We start from the raw sequence: 23,358 nt of genomic DNA, 5'->3' as shown, positions 1-23,358 counted from the left end.
TGACTCACTACAGGAAGGTGTTGGGGGGAAAAAGGACCTCGGAAGATAAGTCAGTTTGGAACCGGTTAGGTATGTGTGTGTGTGTGTGTGTGTGTATGTGTGTGTGTGTGTGTGTGTGTGTGTGTGTGTGTGTGTGTGTGTGTGGTAGGGAGCGTTCGTATGACGTGTAGAGCGTGTATAAAACACTTCTCTCTCTCTCTCTCTCTCTCTCTCTCTCTCTCTCTCTCTCTCTCTCTCTCTCTCTCTCTCTCTCTCTCTCTCTCTCTCTCTCATTCCCCTCTTACCAACCATCTGTGACGTGATTGAAGGGGGGAGGAGGGGGAACTTAGCATAAATGTGTCCCTTCGTATAGCACCCATGACGTAACTCCGGGGTTAAACTAGTATAGATACGTTCCTTGACGTAAAAATGGGACGATCTAGCATAGAAACCTTCCTGAATATAAAAACTCTGTCGTAAAAACAGAGGCTGAATAGTACGTGTATACGTTCCTTGACGTATCCTCCATGACGCAATAAGAGGTAAACTAGTATAGACGCGTTCTGTCGTAACAACACATGACAAGGGATCTTTCACGGGCAAATTGTTGGGGTTGGAATGTGCTAACCCGACCAGACAGGCGGCAGATCCATATATTGATGTTCCCGGTTGAAGGTGAGTGTGTGTTGTGATCAAGGGTCTTACAACTTGCTATGTGGCTTTAGTGTTGTTGTTGTTGTTCTTCTTCTTCTTCCTCTTCTTCTTCTTTGAGTATCACGTTGGTACGACTCTCGAACATGACCTGTTTGGTCCTCGATTTTGGACGTTACGACAATGCTAGCTTGGCTGTTTATACTCGAGGGTTAGTTCCGTCATGCTCAACGGGCGTTACGTCGTGTTCTATGGTCGTATGTTCGTGTTCAAGGGGTCGTATATTCGTGATCAAGGGTCGTATGTTCGTGATCAAGGGTCGTATATTCGTGATCAAGGGTCGTACCATCGTGATCAAGGGGTCGTCCCGTCGTGCTCAAGGGTCGTACCGTCGTGCTCAAGGGTCGCACCGTCGTGCTCAAGGGGTCGTACCGTCGTGCTCAAGGGTCGTACCGTTTGTGCTTAAGTTCTACAAGTGTGGTACGTGGTCTATTCCACCTTTCAGGTTCTTAACGCGCGGAGACTCTACCGCAATCAGAACCTCCGTCACAGACACACTAAAACCTTCTTTATAAGGTCCAGGTGTTAGGCAAGAACCCCTTGTCTTGGACTCCTGTAGCCAAATGCTGCGCTCCATTCAGCAGCAGTGATAGATAGACTCCTATCAGGCAAGAACTTTCTTTGTCGTGACTGTGAACCAGGTAGATACCTCCTATGAGCCCTGCTATGTTACCTTCCTTATCTTTACACGTTATTGGAATACATTCGAAACCCCTTAAACAGAATCAGACCCCATGACATGACCAAGGAAGAGCGATTCACGTTTCATTAGGGCGTTTGAATTCGTCTGCAGCCGCGCCATTGTTAGCGCAAGGGCGTAACGTCGCTCGCTTTGTTTTCGTTACGTTATACTTCATCGTACCGTTAATGTACCAGCACCGTTGTAGCATATCCTTCGACTAGAGCACTCAACAGAGTTTTGAACAGTATAATAACTGTTCCATTGACAATCGCAATTTACATAACTACTGAAAGTAATCTTGATGGTCTTAGAACTGCTGATTTGCATAATTAGAAACATTAAAGGATCTCATTGCATACCTCATTGCATATCTCTAGGGTGGTGTTGCACGGTGTCTTACAGCATTGCAAGTCTTATCTCGTGGATATAGAGAGGCAGTCCCTTCATCCGTTTTCTTTATCCCTCGTATTCATGCACTTACCATAGTGTAAACGTTTCTTAGGCAATATCCTCAAACATCTATTATTGCACCCATTTTTTAGGCAATACTTTACTACACCCATTTTGGGGAGTCTTGTCCTGCATCCATTTCAGGAAAAACTTTGCTACACCCATTTTGGGGACTATTTAGATCTGTTTAATTTGTCTCCTTTTCACAATCATTCTTTTGTATTTAATATCTTCTCACCGTTGAAAATGCGATTCCCATCCACTATTTTTTTTTCTTTTTTTGTTCACATTCCCAAATTATTAGAGGGGAGAACTTGAACTCTGCCCCATTTTAGTCCAAACAAATTTCATATGTTTTTTCCAATTAGGTCTCTCGATTTTACGGGGGTAGAGATCAAAGGTTTTACTGAAATATTTATAGTAAACCTTTTTTACTCGTTGATAGCAAAACTAAATTGGAATGAAAACGTTGGTTTTCCAAAAATATATGTAGAAGGTTTAATATTAAATTCTCTCGTTGATGCTGATGTATCTAATATTAGAAACTCACAGTGTAGAATATGGCAAAATATTTCTCTATATATGTATCTAATATCAGAACGAGCTGCGGCATGTAGAATAACAGTATGCTTTTACCAGAGGAAATTCAGTAGGTGTTATGATTATATTCAAAGAATAGCCGGTTTTCAGCCTTATGAATTAAAAGAGAGGCGTGTGGACGATATCTGCTGTGAAGTAGTGCGTGCGACTGGGAAGTGTACGAGAGTAAACTGCAGGAAGTGAAGTGGCAGGGGCGGGAACTGTTGTATCCAACAAGAGTGTTACTAAGAATTGTTGCATGTCTTAGATGGACTAGGGTTACGCTGGCAACAGCTTCATCTATGTAATCACAACTACAGTCATTGGTAATATGAAATGAGAGAAACGTATGGATGGTAGAGTGACTATTCTGTGTCCTGAAATTGAATTAGAGGGATGAACTGTCGCTCGTGGTCCAGGTCATGTCTTTCGTGGTCCAGGTCATGTCGCTCGTGGTCCAGGTCATGTATTTCGTGGTCCAGGTCATGTCGATCTTCTTAGCTCGACGGTTTCTAGTTGGGGTTTCTAGTTAGGTCATATATTCTGCCCCTACCTGGCTCTTCACTAGCACTAGACCCCTACAAACAACTAGCCCCCGACCTGGTTCTCAACTAGCCCCAAACCTATCCCTCAGCTAACAATACACCTAGCCTTGATCTAGCCTCAGACCGTGATCCAAGCTAGCCCTAAATCTGGCCCTGAACTAGCACTAAATCCGGTCCGAAACTAGCCCTAGATCACGCCTTGAACTAGCCCTAAATCTGGTCCGAAACTAGCCCTAGATCACGCCTTGAACTAGCCCTTGAGTTACCCCTTAGTTGTCCCTAGACACGGCCCTTAACTAGGCCCCAACCTAGCCTTCAACTTGACCTAGAACCGACCTTCCACTAGCCCTAGTTAACCCTAGCCCTGAAGCACCCTTAAGCTGTCCTCACCTCTATCCTATCTATCTGATAGATTCATCTCGATAGATTTATCTCAGTCTTTGTTCTTTATCGTTCTATACATAACTGTATAATGAACCTGTATAGATAATGCCTTAATCTATAAACTATTTCCTCAGCAGAATAACTAATTAAAAGAAAAAAAAATCATAAGTTTGTGATAAAATAAAAAAAAAACGGGAAATTTGGCGAGGCTAAATTTGAAAAGTTTCCTATATAAAAAGAAAGAAAGAAGTGATTTCAGAAATCAAAGTGTAACGAAAGTTTGGAAAAGGAAGTTTGGTGATTGGTGGGTGAGGATGGGTGCCTCGCCGGCGATTGGTTCAGAAGAGGAGTGACATAGATGTGACGTAACGGTGGTGACGTTATCATGTCCAGGGAGGCGGTGATGACGTATGTACCCCTCTCCTAGTCATGCTGAAGGTCCCAGACCCAGGTAAGTAAACCTTTATTTACTACGAATCTTTACTTAGATAAGTAAGTACTTTACTTCATATGAAGCAAGACTTTTATTACAGTAAACCATTTACTTCATACTTCATGAACCTTTACTTCAAAGTCATTACTGTGTTTTGCTTCATATCAAGATATTGCCTTTATTACTAAGTAACTTAAATCAAGTACTATTAACTCTACTAATAATTTCGTTGCCATTTCTTCGCTAATTAGTAATAATTTCATGCAATGCCTTGACCAATGACTAATTTTCATATTCTAAAATCACTGTTCTATTTCAAGATAATCACTCTTCCTAACTAATTAGTGCCTTGATAATAATGTATATCATAGTGCTCTAATTGCCTTAATGACTGTTATAATTTCAGTAATGATATGATCTTTTTTGGCTTATAGATCATACCTCTGTGATATTCTGGGTGGACAAATTCAATGTCAGGCTAATTACCTGTGAGGTTAATTATCATCAGAGAATTAGTATTGTATCCTCTGTCTGAATGGTCGGATATTATCATCGAATATTTGAAGATATTTGATGTGGTATGTGTAATATTGATATACACATGGCTCATAAAGCGATCTTTACTCCAGTGAACGAACGAAATTTTTCAGAATGATCACTTATAAACTTCAAGAAGTCAGTATGCTCTCAGATTATTTCGTCCTAATATCATATCACATCACTTTGAAAGTGTAAAGATTGTTTTTGTGCTGTGTGTACATCCATTTAGAACGCAGTGGATGAGGATCAAGATCAGGGTATGTCTTAGTTGAAAAATTTAGGAAAAGTAATAAATAGATTATATTTAAAGTATTATAGTTTAAAAAAGTTAAAAAATTTAACTAAAAACTGTAATTAAAGAGTAATAACTGGACAGATTTGAACGTTTAACTTACGTATAATGTCTACACAACTTGACCTGGAACTAATGCTCAAGTCTTGACGCTATCACTCAAGGATATTTCTCAAACCTGCACCTAACGTGATCTAGCAAACTGTTTGGCAATGTTTAAACAATAGAATTAGCGCCAATGGCTTGTGCTAAGACGTACCAGGAACTCAAATGGGATGGTGTATGACCCCATAGATCTTAGGGAATAGATAATTGTAGAGAAGAGATTTATTTCAGTTTCATGTTCTTGTGTTGTAATGTTGTAATGTTGTAATGGTTGTATTTGACGTTCATCCTTCTCTCAAGGTCGAATCTTTAATAATGGTAATGATAATGATCATGATGATCATTAATAATGATAATAATAATGATTATCGAGGGGCTGGATGCAATTTTTTCAGGCGTGTTGAAGCGTTGATTAATTAGTCTACCATAAAATGGACAGAGAAAATATCACATCATTCTGAATATTGGAACATAGAATATTCACGGAAAGCACCGACGGGGAAAAAAAATATTGGCTTAGCTGAACCTTTAGGATAGACTAATTCTTCTTTTGTCAACAATATTTTTTCTTTTTTCCCCTTTGAGCCAGGAGAATGGCTTACTAAAGGGTAAGGGTTAGTAGGAAAGGGGGGTAGGGGAGAATATAAAGGGAGTTAAAGGGTGAGGAGAATAGGTGTGTGTGTGTGTGTGTGTGTGTGTGTGTGTGTGTGTGTGTGTGTGTGTGTGACCACAAGAGTTGAAAACGAGGACATATACTTGGAAAACCGTATCACCTCCTAACCCATCGCTTCCCAAGCTTACGCCAACCATTCCTCCTCCCTCGCCATCACCACCACAACCATATCTCCACCACAGTCTCCACCTTGTGTGTGTGTGTGTGTGTGTGTAAGAAATCAGTCAACGAATCTCTAAAAGTGCTCAAGGGTCTGTTTAAATGGATTATCATCATTTGCTGTGATTCAGTAAAGATAAAGGAACGTCCAGTGTCTAATACATCACGAGCTATAGTCAGCATACACTGCTTTGCAGATAACACACAACACCCTCGTCCTCAGGTCTATGTTGCATAGCTATGAGGCTCTTCTGTCTGTCGAACCAATAGGTTATGTTGCAGAGGTATGAGGATGATTTCTCGAGGCCACATGAATTGTTTTCACCGAGCTATGAGGCTATCGTGTTCGACCCCCTTCATCAAGAGCACAATAAAACATTACCTGCGTCCAGGTCAGCTCAGGTCAGGACAGGTCAGGTCAGGTCAGAGGTTCTACTCTGTGATCATCACCCCACAAGAGCTGGAGGAGGAGACAGTGTCTAGCTCGACATTGTAGAAAGGTATTCCTTGATCCTCCATGTTGTGAGTGCACGCCGCGTGCATCCTCATTAAGTAATGTGGCCAAATGTTAAATGTTTGAGAGCAGTGAAGACGAATGTCTCATTTCACATCTAGTCGTCCTTTTCATCCCTTTTACTCTTTCTGTTTTTCCAGTCTTCTCTCATCAGACCGTCTCCTGTATATATATATATATCCCTTCAGAAACACGTACCATTCCTCATTGGTAGACTTCATTATGATCTTAGGAAGCCTGTACGTGGAGTGGGGCAGACTCAACACTCGCCTCTGATTTGATCACAGTCATTGTACTGGTAGGGAAGGAGTTCGAAGGGAACGAACAGCTTTTTCCACCCAGTCGATACCTGGTCACATATATGATGATGTACAATTGTAGCTTAGCTGTTGTGTTTCTCTTACGCTGCCACGTCGTCCAAGCTTTAGCTGTCGAGAAAGAGGGTCACTCAACGAGTCTTGTGCTCCAGTTTCTTAATGTCAAGATCTCAGTCGTACGGCACCACTTGACCTAGTTAGGTTGAGACTAATTGCTGTATCCTGACTTTAATCTTTGATTAATGTTAGCTGGCTATCAGTCGGTGACCAGAATACAGACTTGAGACTGGTAGGTAGGCAAGGAAACACACTAACCCAAATATGACGTGTGTTCTGCCTTCCTTCATTGAATCCACACATCCCATGATATTCATCATGGACCATATGTGTGGTATTCCTATTCACGTGGCACATCTCTCATATCCTGGACTCGCTGTCGTAAAACTAGTATCTTGGGCCACTGAGGCAACTGATCATATTTATGGACGCCACCTTCTATATCCTAGAGGAACCATAGAGCCAATAGCCTTTTTTTTTTATCATAGCTATTATCTCTAAGCTTGCTCTCCTAGCCCAGTAGATCCCACTCGACTCCTTCGTGGCTGCTGTAGCCTGACCCCCCTGGAAGTGTAGCCACGTCACCTCCTTACTGGCTATGATCTCCCATGAACCTCTTCCTCGTCTGATGGTGTGTGTGTGTGTGTGTGTGTGTGTGTGTGTGTGTGTGTGTGTGTCGTGACATCCTCAAGGCATGGAGGAGCCGGTCTGGCCATATTCCTAGGCTGGTTCAGGAGGGCGGAGTGTCGACGAGACGTCCTGAATAGGAGCCTCCTAAAGATCCTTGATGCCTGGTCCACACAGGGAAGGATATTCATCCGCCTTGTAACACGCGTAGCTTCGGCGTGAACGATATTGTAGGTTAAGGATACAGAGGTCAGTCTTTTAGGATATTTGTATGGGCAAATTCTCGTATGTAAATAACTAGGGAACCTTTTGTATATGGCGGGCGAAAGTGAAAGTGAAATACGAAGATATGTTGAAGTACAGAAATATATGGTGGGTGGAAGTAAGAACGAAATACGAAGATATATGAAGCACAGAAACGTATTGTTTATTGTTTATCACAAATGTTATAGAGTTACATTATTGAATCTGGAATGGTAAACAAACTATTTATGTATTTCGTGACGTTTATAACATCAGTGTGGCAATGAATATATCTCAGCGTTTGAATATACTCTACCAGGCTTAGAGTGATGGAATATACATATATTGTAGCAAGGATTCAAACCCAATGTACATAGATTCAGTGTTGTATACAATACGCACATTCTAACACACACACACACACACACGCACACACACATCTCTCTTCTCATATTGTTCCCATGTGCAAGAACATACCTTAGAAGTTTTTTAATGAAGAAATATCGTCATTCAAGCGTTCCAGAACTTGCCATTCTCTGGCGTCCCAAGTGTTGAAAAGTCTTCGAAGAAAAAAAAGGGTTTGCCATCAATATCCCAGAGTAAGACGGGTGTGTATTAGGAGTTCTGCTTCGCCTTGGGGCCGCGAGGGAATGACTGGTTTTCATCACTCGTGTACTACATTAGCTCTGCAAACCTGGGATTACAGAGGGACTGAAAGGTGTCTGTATCAAGGATTGTCTTTTGGTATAGATTTTATTCTGGCTTTCGACAGTTTTGTTGGAAGATAGAGTGAGATGAAGTGTGAGGGACAAGTGTGAGTGGTGCGATACAGTGGTGGTACGACGGTACAGTGGGGGTACTACGGTACAGTGGGGGTACTACGGTACAGTGATGGTACAGGATACAGAGAGTCACGGGAGGCAGGCCTGGAGGTAAGGCATTGGATCAGCTCGTTTGCTGGACCGCTGCCAACGCCGCTCCCTGGCCTCCCGTCCTACCACCACTACTACCACCACAACATCCACTACTACCACCACTACCACAACCACTATTACCACCACCACATCACCACAGCTATCACAACAACCATTATTACAACCACCACTACCACCACACAACCACCATTACCACCATTACCACCATCATTACCATCATCATCATTACCATCACCACTGCCACCAGTGGCTACCACCATTCCTTCCTATCACCAATGCCACCATTCCTATCACCACCGCCAATCACCACCACTACCACCATCATCTCATTGACCAATCAGGAACGCTGGGTGTTTCATCACCTCACAAGCAGGTTTCGAAAAGTAATAATCTGGTCTCTGAAAACCTAGTGTTTTCATTGGTATAATCTCTTCCCAAGGTCACAATGCTGGCTCCCTTGTTTTCAATTTTTATATATATATATATATTCCTATGAGTCCACGGGGAAACGAAACACGATAAGTTCCCAAGTGCACTTTCGTGCAATAATCACATCATCAGGGGAGACACAAGAGAGAAGTATAACAGTCAGTTGATATATATCGTACGGTGACCCGGGTCATTTCACAGTGTTCCGACACCATAATAACAACCCTTCCTTCCCCCACCACCTCCCTAACTTACAAGCGGGTTGTAAACAAAGGGAGAGAGAGAGAGAGAGAGAGAGAGAGAGAGAGAGAGAGAGAGAGAGAGAGAGAGAGAGAGAGAGAGAGAGAGAGAGATTCAAATTAGCCACTTATGCCATCAAGAACTCGCAGTATATGTTATATATGTTATATATGTTATATATGTTATATCATGTTTGTCCTCAAATCTACCCACTTCCAGCTCAGGCCATATACCTGGTAGATATACCCGAGGTTGGAATATATTGGGGTATATTTCTTAAAGATTTTAGAAAACGAGAAGAGGGTTATTCAGATAGGCGCGTATGTTGTGGCTTGCAGGGAAGAGGGAAAATGGGAAGGAGGAGGTAGAATTAATGGAAGTGATTTTTCTTTCTTTTTTCGGTTGATGTGATTGGATTAGTTTTCTTATATACTACGTCAATTTGGAGGTGAGGTGGTTTTCAAATTGTTCTTTTGCTCTGAGAGTGAAAGAGGATGGTATGTGACCCCTTGAGCACGACGATACAATCCTTGAGCACGACGATACGACCCTTGACCATGGAGGTACAACACTTGGAACAAGAGATATTCTGAAATTTTAGGGATTTTTCTGAATTCATTAGGTTTTTTCTAGATCTTTTATGGATTTCTCCGGATTCACTAAGTTTTCTCAAGGTAACCAAGGGATTCCTTAAGGATTTTCCTAGATTTATGAAGGATTTTAGGGATTTACTGGGACTTTAGAGATTATCCAAGTATTTCCCCTGGATTTCCTTGGATTTTTCAAGGAATTTTGCTCGATTTCCCTGGATTTTCCCTCTCAGGATTCCACAGAGATTTCCCAAAATATTCCTGGATTTCCATGGATTTTCCCCAGGATTTCCTGGGGATTACAGACACGAGAGAGGGTCAGCCCAGGGGAGTCTCCGGAGCCATTTAGACCCCCAATGGTGCTTAATGGTCTGAGGGTCGTTTAACCTTGACCTTTGACCTTCGACGTTTAACCTCTTCTGCAATACATTGCTCCCTTCGAGCACGGCGGTACGACCCTTGAGCACGACGGTACGACCCTTGAACAAGGCGTTATACGACCCTTGAGTACGACGGTACGACCTTTGGGTATGATGGCCTCCTGGCCTTTGACCTGACCTGGTGAACGTACCTGGCGAAGCCTCCGGGAGTGAAGGGTCATCTACCCCTGTAACCCAGGCTGGGAGCAGGACGATACTTTAAGTCGTTGGTCGACCAAACTGTTGGAAGCGGCAAACCCCACAGACCCCCACATAGCCGCCCCCCATAGCCATGGCTGGTCTGATACAATTTGTAGGTGCTTGTCCAGGTAGACGGGTAGATAGATAGACGAGTAGATAGATAGATATCCTAGTAGCTAGGAGAGAGACTGTAGGATACCTCCGTCTTGCCTAGGCGCGTAGGATAGGAAAGGCGTAACGTCAGAAACGTTGTGTGTGCTCCATTATGCCTTTGTCTCCGGGGGAAGGAAAAAAACTTCGCAACGACCAGGGTGATTATAACTTTTGCAGGGAGATATGTTTGGTAGGGAGGGGATCATCCGAAGGTCCGAGATTAGCTCTGGTCTGTGAGGGGAGAGAGAGAGAGAGAGAGAGAGAGAGAGAGAGAGAGAGAGAGAGAGAGAGAGTAAAGGAGAGATTGCGATGAAGGAAGGAAGAACAGGGGATGGGAAAGTGGGAGATACGAGAGAGAGAGAGAGAGAGAGAGAGAGAGAGAGAGAGAGAGAGAGAGAGAGAGAGAGAGAGAGAGAGAGAGGGGGGGGGGGGGGGCAGGCATATCTTGGTCTGCAGTGGTAACTGTAGGCGTCCCTCCCTTGTTAAAACTCCCTGTTGTATTGTACCAAACAAAAGGACCCCTTCCCCCAACCATAGGGTCGGCCCCGTGGGGCGTGGATGTGTGTGTGTGTGTGTGTGTGTGTGTGTGTGTGTGTGTGTGTGTGCGTGTGTGTGTGTGTGTGTGTGTGTCTTTTATGGGAGTTTATATATTCCTCAAAACTACAAAGTTTACCAATATCCAACTCCTGTTCTCTCTTCTACACACGGAACTTCTAACTTCCAGCAGAACTTTGGAACAACAGTGAACAACTTTGTATGCTTGTCATTTGTTAATTCTACACACCAACGAACGAGCGTCCGTGAGGCAAGCTTAGAACACCAGCTTAGCCAAGTCAACCAGCTTTAACTGTAAACTCAGCAGGTTTCGTAATGAAGAGGTGGGTGTTTATGCACAACGTCACGACCCTTGAACAAGACTGTACGATCCTTGAGCTGGACGGTACGATCCTTGAGCTGGACGGTACGATCCTTGAGCTGGACGGTACGATCCTTGAGCTGGACGGTACGATCCTTGAGCTGGACGGTACGATCCTTGAGCTGAACGGTACGATCCTTAAGCTGGACGGTACGATCCTTGCTGGACGGTACTATCCTTGAACTCGACGGTACGATCCTTGTACTCGACGATACGATCCTTGAACTCGACGGTACGATCCATGGACACTGACGGTACGATGCTTAGATACGATGGTCTGGCCTTCACCTCAACCCTTGAGGGTTGGTTCAAAGGCCAGACCATCATTGCCTAAGGGTCGTACATCGTCTGTTCAAGGGTAGCACCGTCATGCTCAAGGGTCATAATACCCTTTTGAAGTCCAGGAGTTAAAGAAAAGAAATACGAAGTCAATTGACCCCAATTAGACGTGAACTCAACCTCGACCATTCAAGGTTCTACATTTGATAGACGAAGCCTTGAATACATAAACTTATCATCAGTCATGTACAGTACATGCTTCTAAAATACAGATCCACGACCGTTGTTTCCGAAGGCCATTTCTCGCGTGGATGAGAGATTGCCACAAAATACATAAGAGCTAAAATAGGTGTTAGAGCTGCCGTGGTCCCCTAATTACCTAATTACCAAGACCCAGAACTAATTAGTGTCTTGTTAATTCTCCTGTGAGACGATCAGGGACGTGATATGATTGCAAGGCGATGGGCGCAGCTTGAGGGGAAATCACCGCTGGGAATTAGTTAATCAACACTTGCATATTAATGAGCTAGGTCAGACGTGTTTGGAGCAGTTTACCTCAGGCATAATGAGTGCATTCAGTTACTCAGATACGTGCATTGTATGTTGCCACAGAGGCGAGGCTGCGGGGCGGGTGATAGAAACACGAGAGGCACCAGCGTCTTGACTTTAGGAAGGCCACATTGGCCTGGAGGAGGATTGCACTATATTCTTATTTTCCGTTTGAGATCTTGGGCTTTGGATGCAACTGTGTCGTCAGCTGGTATAAGGACGGTGATGGAAAGACAAAAGAGAGTAATTTGGACTCGATTGATCGCACGAGACACAGTCTTCAAAGATACGTTTGCATCGTTGTGTCCAAACAACAAGAAAGTATTAATTATTAATCAGTGTCTCGTGGCATTCTGATTAGCAAGTTAAAAAATCAGATTAGGAGATGAATGTAATGCGTTTTCGTAGTGTAGATATCCATTTGTTTATTAGTCTGTGTTTATATTTGGCATTAATAAAACATCTAGTGATCTGAGTTTGGTTGCCAATGTGCGTAAGAGACTTTGCATTGAGGAATCTTCGTGGCAAACAAACCAGATTCCAAATAGCTTCTCTGGCTCTTCTGGCAACCAATGTAAACATTCTTTTTCTTTTTTTTTTTTTCCTCTGACTTCTTTCTTTTTTCTCTTCTTCTTCTTTCTCGCGTTCTCCTATCTTTTCTTCATCGCCATCATCATTATTTTCTTCCTCTTTCTCCTCTTTCTTCCTCCTCCTCCTCTTCTCCTCCTCCTCCTCCTCCTCCTCCTTAACAAGAGAGTGGTGTCTGCTTCCCAGTGTTTATAACCCGTCCTCATGCAGAGGGAACCTGTCAACAAGAGACCTTGAAACACACTCATCTCTATCATATATAAATGAAATTCAGATACCATTAACTTCACGACTATCCTGGAATTCCCGTCACACACACACACACACACACACACACACACACACACACACACACACACACACGTACACTTCAGCCAGCTTTTCCACTGAGGACTTGATATGATTATCAACACTGGGCGATTGTGTGCCACAAGATCAGGACAGACATATTGAGAGGAAATACCAGAGAGCAATATGCCAATAGGTCCTACGGAAGCTGTGGTAGATGAGATCACATAATGTGTGTGTTTGTGTGTGTGTGTGTGTGTGTGTGTGGAGAGAGAGAGAGAGAGAGAGAGAGAGAGAGAGAGAGAGAGAGAGAGAGAGAGAGAGAGAGAGAGAGAGTAGAAACGTATATAAGGACTGAAATGTCCGTAAACTTTTTTTTTGTAAGTGCTGAGGTGCAAAGAGGTGTCCGTCGTGGACTTGAAGCGAACAATCTGCCAAGTTTTTCTTTGAACACGTAACGCAGGAAGAACACTCTTATATTGCACTAGCAGTTAGATAAGGTTGAACACTTATGCTCGTCGTAAACCAAACATGATGTATCGTTTTCTGAGAGTTCTTAGTCTCGCTGTGGGAAATTAGAGGGGTAACTCAACTGTTTAAGTTAATGCCTTACCATTGTCGCATCCCAGGCGACCCCGGGGTCCATTTCGTTCCAACTCCCGTCAGATTTTTCATCTTCCCGTGCGATAGAATATATTACTTGGTTCTACAGCCGTGGGTAAACTTTATTTCGGATCCAACATCCGGGCCCAGATATCATTTTCGATCCGGTATTATTGGTTCCAAATTCCTTTATGCCTTCCTCTTCCTCCTCCTCCTCACAACGACGACCCAAGTCTGTTTGCCTAGACCCATCCCGAGCTGTGAAGGCAGAGGACCTTTTGAAGTCAACTTAAGGTAAATTTATGGTAAACTTTGGGTAAGAATGATAGAACTGTTGCTCACGGAACACCAACTCGAATAGAAAATATTTGTCAGTTCTCAAAAATTGTCCGTCATCCTCTTGCCACCTCATCCGGTTGTGGCCAAGAATAATATTTGGCCGTTATAACCTTGGCCACATAGCCTTCTAGGACCCCCACTAGTCCTTTGCCCACACTCTCCCCTCGAACTCGTTAGCCTTGGCCAAACACTCCTTCTGTGACCCATCCCCTGGCCAGCCTTGGCCAAGAACACTTCATCATTCCTTTGCATTATCTTTTGTAATCCTATGTTATCATTGGTATCATAGAATTGATGATATCGTGTTATCTTACGTCGATATTAGGTGAGAGGGCTGTATTCAATCGAGGTACCGGATACCATGATTATTATCATTATCATCATCAGTATTATTATTATTGTTATTATCATTATTATTATTATTATTATTATTATTATTATTATTATTATTATAATGGCGTTTACTGTGAACACACCGATATTCGGCATCCAAAATTCATCAGCCAATGACAGACTAATTAGAAAGAATTTCAATTGGTTGTTCTCATGGAATTCTTTTTTATGAAAGTCATATGGAAGTTACCTCGATGTGTACTTCGCTATAACCCAAGATGGTATATGTAATCTGGAGGCCTTTACGAACTGCGGAAGAAGGTGGGTGTTGATCGATCCATCCAACGTTGAAGCACCGGGACGTGTTGCAGGGTTAGAGATGAGCCCCTAAAGGAGTTATAGAACAGGATGACTGCAAGACACGAGGTAGAAAACGGGTCTAAAGAAACGAGGAAAAAAAACGGCAGCTGGGTTGCATGAAAAAAACCGGAAAGAAAAAACGGCAGGTGGGTTGCATGGAAAAAAAGAGGAAAAAAAAAGTTTGTCGCAAAACTTTACATATTAATGACGAAAATTATTTACGGGCGGAAACTTTTGAAAAGGTGAGATTGGGGTGAAAAACATAATGCAGGATGGAAAAAAAAAAAAAAGAAGAGGAAAGGTCGGTTAGGATGAAAAGTGTGTGTGGGTGAGGAGTTAGCGTGGAAGAGAGAGAGTGTGAAACGAGGAAGGTAAAAATTGTTTCAGGGAAAATGAGGAGAAATCTTTATACATTGGACGGAGGCAAAGTTGAAAGGAAATTGGATGTCCTTGATGATGAATGAGGAGTCTTGACCCTTAGATGATGGGAAAGGGGTGTAGATGGATGGGGGGGGGAAGGGAGTCCGGATGGGACAGGAAGGGAAAGGAGGAGGAAGTGTGGATAAGACGAGAGAAGGATGGGAGGGGAAATATAAATGGGAAGGGTGGACGAAGGAAATGGGGGTGGTGTAAATGAGAAGGGGGAGAAATCTACGGTATACCGAAGGATTGTCTACTTAAGGTAACTACAAGATGATGAGGGGGAGAGGTAGTCAAGGAAGTGTCAAAAAACGGAAAATGATGAAGTAAGGGAAGGATGGAAAACGGGGAAGGGAGGAGGGGAGGTGTTGGGCAGATCGATGAAGTCCTCCGACGTGTTGGGTTGGGTTGGTGTACCTGGAGGCGACGTCATCGATGTTGCAACCCTTCCTCCCCCACTCCTTCACCTCCTCCTCCAGGTTGATGATTATGATTGATTGATTGATTGATTGATTGACGGACGACTTCTCGTTGGTGTTTAAAGTCTGAGGTGGTCTGGGCTGTTTGGTTCGGCCCGCGTGAGACATGGCGCTCTGGTGGGGGGAAAGAAGGGCTTGGGGGAGGGTGGTGTGGGGTGAGAGAGAGAGAGAGAGAGAGAGAGAGAGAGAGAGAGAGAGAGAGAGAGAGAGAGAGAGAGACTGAGGGGGGTAGGGAGGAGGTAGTGTTGGTGACTCTAAGTGGGTGGTGGTGGGGTGGGTTGAGGATGGATGGGGAGTGAGGTATTGGTGAATCATCATAGGTGGACAGATGGTGGCAAATTACCTGTCAGACAGGTGTAGCTTTCCGGGGGTCGTCCTTCTTGCGTGACAGGTGTCGGCAGCCGACTCCGAAGGACTGCGCAGCGGAGGGTGGGAAAATGTAACAATGTGTTTGGTGGGTTGTTGTTTTTTAAGGTATGGAATTTCCTAAGTCGTTGTGGGTCGTGGGTGCGATGAAGGAGGTAGCGGTAGCCACTGTGGTCGAGAGAGAGAGAGAGAGAGAGAGAGAGAGAGAGAGAGAGAGGGAGAGGGTCGTTTTAGTCGTTGGTGAAGAACTAGAGGTCGTTGTTTTAAGTCCCTGGTGAACCACTGAGAGGTAGGTACGGGTAGGATTGGAGACCGAGGGGGGTCGTTCTTAGCACGGGAGAGGAGGTGGTCGTCGGCATCATTGGAGACCGAAGGGGTGGTTTTTAGCACGGGAGAGGTCGTCGTCGGCGCAGATGAAGACCACCAAAATATAGGGGGGGTCGTTCTTGCCAGGGGGGAGGGAGAGGGTGGTGAGGGGGGGGTGATAGTAAAGGAACTGGAGTCGTTCACGGATCCGAAGATTCTGAACCCGAGACGTGTAGGAGGATACGACTCGGGCTAGGTTAGGTTAGCTAGTTAAGCTGTGTGTTCTGGTGTGGTGAGGTTTGAGGAGGGTGAGTAAGGCGAGGGGAGCGTAGACAGTCAGTGAGATAGAGAAGGATAGACAGACTGAGACAGACAGACTTAGAAGACGAACGAGTAGGAACAGAGATTGACACAGACTGAGGCAGACAGACAGACAGTAGGAACAGAGATTGACAGAGATTGAGACAGACAGACAGAAGTAGGAACAGAGACTGACACAGAATGAGACAGACAGACAGACAGTAGGAGCAGAGATTGACACAGATTGAGACAGACAGACAGACAGTAGGAACAGAGATTGACACAGACGATCAGCAAGGCCTCCTGGCTGTGTCATGAACTAACAGACGCACACAGACATCTCAGTCAGTAAGGGAACAGACATAAAGAGACGCAAGTGGAATACATGCGAGACAGCCAGTCATGGTGACGGAATTAGGGGTGGGTGGGTGGAGGTGGCTTGGGAGGGAAGAGAGAGACGGGGTAGGGGGTCGTCTGTGTGGCAGAGCGAGGAAGAGGACAGAGAAAGAGAAGATGATGATGATGATGATGATGATAAAGAGGAAGGAGGAAGAATAAAGGAAGATGAAGGAGAAAGGAAGAGCAGGCGAATGAGGAAGAAGAAGAAGAAGAAGAAGAAGAAGAAGAAGAAGAAGAAGAAGAGGGAGAAGAAGAGGGGAAGAAGATGATCGTGAGGGAGGAAGAGGAGGAGGAGACTTCAGTGGCAATTGCTGACCCGACGAAGCCCTGCATGAATTGCATGAAGTTGCTGAATGAGATGCATTATCATTCTCTCTCTCTCTCTCTCTCTCTCTCTCTCTCTCTCTCTCTCTCTCTCTCTCTCTCTCTCTCTCTCTCTCTCTCTCTCTCTCTCTCTCTCTCTCTCTCTCTAACTCGGGGTCAGCGGGACATGCATGCACCCCCCCCTCTTTCCCTTAAGGTTCGACAGAGAACTTGGTTGGGTTAGGTTAGGTTAGGTTAGGTTAGGTTGGGTTAGGTTAGGTTAGGTTAGGTTAGGTTGGGTTAGGTTAGGTTAGGTTAGGTTAGGGTGGGTTAGGTTAGGATAGGTTAGGTTAGGTTAGGTTAGGTTAGGTTAGGGTGGGTTGGGTTAGGTTAGGGTGGGTTAGGTTAGGTTAGGTTAGGTTAGGTTAGGGTGGGTTAGGTTAGGTTAGGTTAGGTTAGGTTAGGGTGGGTTAGGTTAGGTTAGGTTAGGTTAGGGTGGGTTAGGTTAGGTTAGGTTAGGTTAGGGTGGGTTAGGTTAGGTTAGGTTAGGTTAGGGTGGTGGTGGTAGGGAGAGGAGGGACGACTCGACCTGGTATACACACCTGGTGACTCGTGGAGGAAGTGTGAGGGAGATCTACGATGGGGGAGGAGGATTTGGTGTCAGGTGGTGATGCGAATTCGTTGTCTTGGTTTGGGATGGTGTGTGTGTGTGTGTGTGTGTGTGTGTTGCTGAAGTAGAGGTGGTGGCCTGGATGGCGTCCAGACTATCCTGTTAGGTTAAGGGGGGAGAGAGAGAGAGAGAGAGAGAGAGAGAGAGAGAGAGAGAGAGAGACTCTCTCTTCTCTCTCTCTCTCTCTCTCTCTCTCTCTCTCTCTCTCTCTCTCTCCAGGAAGACCATTTCTCGGAAAGCTATTTATGTTGCCATGTAGCAAAGAAAGATGTGGGAGGGGGGGAAACGAGAGAGAGAGAGAGAGAGAGAGAGAGAGAGAGAGAGAGAGAGAGAGAGAGAGAGAGAGAGAGAAGAAGAAGAAGAAGAAGAAGAGAAGGTTAAATTGATGGAGACAGAGTGGAACAAAAAGAAAAGAGAGGAGAAAGATGGCAGATGAATAGAGTCTGACGTGAGAGCGACATTCGCTGGTGAAATTGAACGCCAGGAAAGACCACGTCTCCAAAAGTGCCGAGTCTTTTACTGGCAATGTAAATTAGGAGGGCAATCCACGAGGGTTCTTTACCAGTGTAATGGACCTTTCCCCTTCACATTTCCCCTGCCACTGGGTTCTTAGGTGATAGAATATTCTATATAATGATCTATATCCATTAGAATATTCTATATGTAGTCTATATCTATCATCTTCAGTGTTAATGCTAGAATTATATAAGATATTTGGATCTACGAAGTCGGTTGTCGATGGACGGAGCCTTGTGATATCGGTCGAGTGTTCAGAAGGGCCCTGTGTGGCCAGAACCCTGTGATCATCAGAGCTGTTGTATAAGTTCAGTGGAATTGACCTGTCAGGAGGATTTGAGAAGGGATTGGAATGCCTTTAATACGACCTTCACCTGCACTGTGAATGGGATCCATGGGGGTAAAAGCCATTGATTAGCGAGACCAGAACTTAACTTTATTCCAGGTACGTGAGAATTTTGCAGACTTTTTATCCTTGACGATTACTCCATGTCTATTCGAGTATCTCTACTTTGATTAAAAGTGTATAGCGATAGACAGGCTTATCAATATTAATCAAACTATGTGGGTGACAGAAATAGACACACAAGGGCTTGCAACACGGGAGTACATTGAGTTTTCATTTGTATTTCTTGTTATAGACGACATAATCCTCCTTCATAGATCCTCTCTTGTTTGTCTTCATATGCGAAATTGAATCCCCCTTCTTCTCGGACGTACTACCATGCGCTTGAGCGTCAGCTGTCGAATGGAGTTAAACAGATTTCGAATTCTTAAACGAAGTAGATTAGCCACCCAGACCCACACACACACACACACTTCTATATACCATGATATTTCTTATACTTCTTCTTGAGCACTTTGTATGTAGCATAGATAGGCACTGATAGCAGCTATCTATCAAACTTCTTGAGCGCTCTGTATGTGGCATAGATAGACACTGATAGCACGGTATAGAACATAGGTATGCGATTGCTAACCAACCCTCCACTCTACTACTGTTGAGTCTCGTCTACGTGAGCTGAATTTAATCCCTCTCTCTTGTGTGTGTGTGTGTGTGTGTGTGTGTGTGTGTGTGTGTGTGTGGCTATGGAAGGCTATGGCCGTGCATCTGCAAAGCTAAGACTGTTCTATTCTGGAGACGGAGGTAGCCAGGCAACCTGGACCCGGATATATATGTGTATATGTAGACTTTGCCTCCTGTTTATCGTAGTGTGGCCCTCCAGGTACAGATGGGAAGAGAAACGAGTGTTACTCTGAAAGCTACATATGTATACGAAATACATATATAATCAGACGCTTTAAAGATATATGTATTTTGAAAATATAGACTTAACCATTTGCACTGTTTCACCTGTGCAGCGTGTTGCTGCCCCGAAGAGGATAAAGAAACTGAATGTGTTGCAACACAGATGATCGACGTAAACACCACTCGCATCACGATTGAGAAATGTGTAAAATTTACAGAGTAATAATAGTGTCTGACGACTTTAACTTAAAGGAACAAAACGAGGCAATAGTTGCCCCCTTCCGAAAGATGTTACGGTGGATCATGCGGACCTTCAAGACAAGGGAAGGAAAAAAATCAATGATACTAATGCACTCACGAATGGAAACCTAATGATACTAATGCACTCAGGAGTGGAATCCTGTTGTGTACTACACTTTGAAGTCGATCGAGACTGTAGAGTTGGAAAATGTGCAAAGATATTCCATTGTGTATATTGACTTAAGTGAAGGAACTGAACTACTGAGAAAGACAGAAATCAATGACTCTATACTCCGTGTGGTGCAGATGGGGAAAGGTGTATCACCTGGAAAGATCTTTAGAAAGCTTGGTCGTCAAGCTACATGCCCCAAAAAAGAAATACTTTCCTGTTAACAAGACACGTATAGAAGACTCTGTAAAATATTACGCCAAAAACCAGGATAAGTATTTACTTTGTGCACTGGAGCAGCCACGGTTTCCAGGCACTAATGACCCACCTCAGCTGTGGGGGACCAAAGACCTTGGGAGACAACGAGGGAAAAAGATATCCGTCGTCAAAACCATTTTGTTTTAGTGACTGATGTAGCACAAGACGAACGTCCCCCACAACACTCACATCTTGGGGGCCTACAGAGGAGGGTTGAAGTGCACAGCGACTTGCTAAAGAAGGAACGAGGAGGGGGAATTCGTATTCAAGTAATGACCCATAAAAATCATTTTGAAATTATTTTGGCGATATATTGAGCAGTATAACTAAAGGGAATTTGGGTGTTTTGGTGTTGTTTTGTGGTGGTTGTTTATTTTTTGAGGTTGCTAGTTCTTTACCCAAAGTGTTTTTTTAGGGGAGCTTGGGGAGGGCCCCGGGCCACAACACCACAGTTTTTGACGGGGTTTTATGAAAGTCAAACAATCTTTTGTCCTCTGTCTGCGGGGGGAAAAACAAAACCCTGATTTTGGGCGACAGGGAAAGAAAAAAAAAAAAAATTAAATTTTTGGTGGGTTTAAATCCAAAAGGGAAACCCCCAAGGGAAAACTCAGGTGCAATCAGTGTAACCCTCAAACCTCCCTTCCCCCCCAAAAGGGCCTCCACAATCAGCTGTTTGGACCCTACCCAAAAGTCCAGAGCAAAACCCCCGTACAGAGAAGGGGCCCGCGTCGTTTGTCGTACCTTTAAAAAGACGCCCCAACTGATTTTGGGGCCAGCCCCTTGAAGGGGTTGGAACAGTCTACCAAAAGGGTGCCCTTGCATCCCGGTCGTTTTTTAAAAGGGTCGTTTTTTAACTTCGTGGTAAAGGGGTTCCGTCTTGCTTTACGTCGTGGTAAAGGGGTCTTGCATACTTTCTTTGGCTCAAGGTTGTTTATACGTGTGGTAAAGGGGCGTCTTGCAACGTTGTGTCAAGGGTCTTGCATACTCGTGCCCCAAAGGGTTGTTAAAGTCGGGGCCCAAGGGTGCTTGAAATACGTCTTTTTTTTAAAAGGGTTTTTATACCATGGGTGGTAAAAGGGGGTCACCCCTTGCCGTATGACAAAAGGGGCCGGGGTTTTCTTAGGCCCAAGGGTTTTTTTAAAACCGTCGAATTAAAGGGGTTTCGAAAATTTCATTGTCTCTAAAACCCAAAAATAGGTGTGCGCCGTGGAAAAAGGGGGATGCATTGTCTTTCGTTTGTTTTATGTCTTTTGGGGTTTCCGAGGTTTGGGAAAGGAAATTCAATTTCTATCCCCTTTTGTCGTAGTTTTTTTTTTCCCTTTCAGCCATGTAAGGGGAAACGTAAAATTAAACGATTCCGCCTGTTGGCTAATAAAACGAAGCTAAGGTTTGTGGTACACTTTTTTGCAAAATGAAAACGCCCCAAGCTGGCCACCTATGGAAATATTTGTTAAAGGGACAAATTGTTATTAAGTTTTTTATCCACTTTGATTTGGGGGTTTCGTACACTATGAAATACTTACCCCAATGTATACATACTTTTAAGTATACAAAAAATTTTTTTTTTTGTTTTAAAATTTTGAAACGTAAAAATTTTTGGTGATAATAAGCGGGAGAATTTTAATATTTTTATATATAAATATTTTATTTTTAATATATTTTTATTTTTTATATAATATATATATATATATTTTTTTAATTTTTTTTTATTTTATTTTTTCTTTTTGGGAAAAGGGGGTCTTTTTTTTCCGGGTTTTTTGGGGTGGTTTTGTAAATATTTTAAACCGGGTTTTTATAAATGACCCTTTTTCCTGGTTTAAAAATTTCCATTTTTTTTTTAAATTTAAGAAAAAATAAATTTTTGGTTTATATTTTGCCCCTTTTTGGGTATACATAATCCCCCCAAAATAGGGTTTTTATATTATCCCCTGATGTGGTTTATATACGTCCCATTCCGTGACCTATATAAACCTATATAAACCCTCCCTGTTCCTTTTTTAAAAAAAAAAAAAAAAAAAAAATTAAAAAAAAAAAAAAAAAAAAAAAAAAAAAAAAAAAAAAAAAAAAAAACTGTTGTCGGGGTTTTAAATTAAGTGTTGATTACATTGCCCCAAAATTTTTCAAAAATTTTGGGCAATTTTGCCCCCCACAGTGGTTTTGCCCTGTGGGGATCGGGGCTAAAAGGGGGATCTTTGGGTTTTAACGTCATAACGACCTCCTTTTAAGGGCCCCGTAATGGAGGGTTTTAAGGCTAGGGAGATTTTTTTTTGGGGGATCGACTCACCCATGAGCTGATGGTGCATAGGCCCCCCCTGGCTAGGAAGGATCATAATGTTGTTATCAGTGGATAGGATAATTACCCTCCCTGGCCAGGGTTGTGAGGGAGATAATAGGGAGAAAAGTAAGGAAGGGAGACATCAAGGATGGAAAGAGATAGGACTGGACACACGGTTGTTAGATTGGGTATTTGGGTAGTTTAAATGATAGTTGTTTGTCCTGTTTGGTTAGGTATAGTAGGGAAAAGTGTTATGTCTGTGATATATATATATATATATATATGCAGATTTCAGTACAATATTTGGACCTTAAGACACCAGAGGTCACAGGTCAAGGAGTGGGTTGTTGACCAACAGACGCAAGACACCTCATAATCTGAGGGGGGGGAGGGGGAGCATGCAAACAGGGACGCAAACAGGCGGGTTGATCCACGCGAGCAGGTATAAACCACCATCACCACCACCACAGCTGGCCCGTAACCATAGCTACATCCGCTTCTAGTCACGCACTCTACACACACACACACACACACACACACACACACACACACACACACACACACACTCCTCCCACGTCACTCCCACGTCAATTTACTTCCTTCTCCGCACATAAAGCGCTTCCCAGCCACACCTAACAACCTGACAGCCTAAACACCCATCAAGGGAACTACTTAATAGACAACCAAGCGACCATGTGTCCAGCTCCCCCAACCTCTCTGTAGAGGGAGTCTACATTACCCAGTTACTGGAAGGAGCGTATCTCTGGTCTGCGGTAGCCTTCACAAAGGAAATAGTTTACCACCATGAGTCTTTCACAGAAAACGGTCCTGGGGTAGTTATCATGAGGTTAGTTGTACCAAAGTGTACAACAGAGGGATTTGACTCATGTACTCAT

At 43.6% G+C, this 23,358-nt stretch overlaps 1 protein-coding gene across 6 annotated transcripts in view; it reads left to right on the top strand.

Annotated features, from left to right (window-relative positions):
- The window catches only part of Mctp (multiple C2 domain and transmembrane region protein), a 400,360-nt gene that overhangs the window by 139,867 nt on the left and 237,135 nt on the right, over positions 1-23,358 (top strand). Inside the window, exon 2 of one of the 6 annotated variants that reach the window (XM_071689526.1) lies at positions 3,468-3,781. The exons of the other annotated variants lie outside the window; for them this stretch is intronic. Coding sequence (XP_071545627.1) covers positions 3,741-3,781 — 41 coding nt within the window. The 5' untranslated portion in view covers positions 3,468-3,740. The remainder of the gene's footprint in view (positions 1-3,467; positions 3,782-23,358) is intronic. 6 annotated transcript variants of the gene reach the window in all.

This window comes from Panulirus ornatus, chromosome 47 (genome assembly GCF_036320965.1).
Source record: "Panulirus ornatus isolate Po-2019 chromosome 47, ASM3632096v1, whole genome shotgun sequence".
Taxonomy (NCBI): domain Eukaryota; kingdom Metazoa; phylum Arthropoda; class Malacostraca; order Decapoda; family Palinuridae; genus Panulirus; species Panulirus ornatus.
The sequence above is the reverse complement of the archived record's forward strand: the minus strand, read 5'-3'. Positions and strand labels throughout refer to the sequence as shown.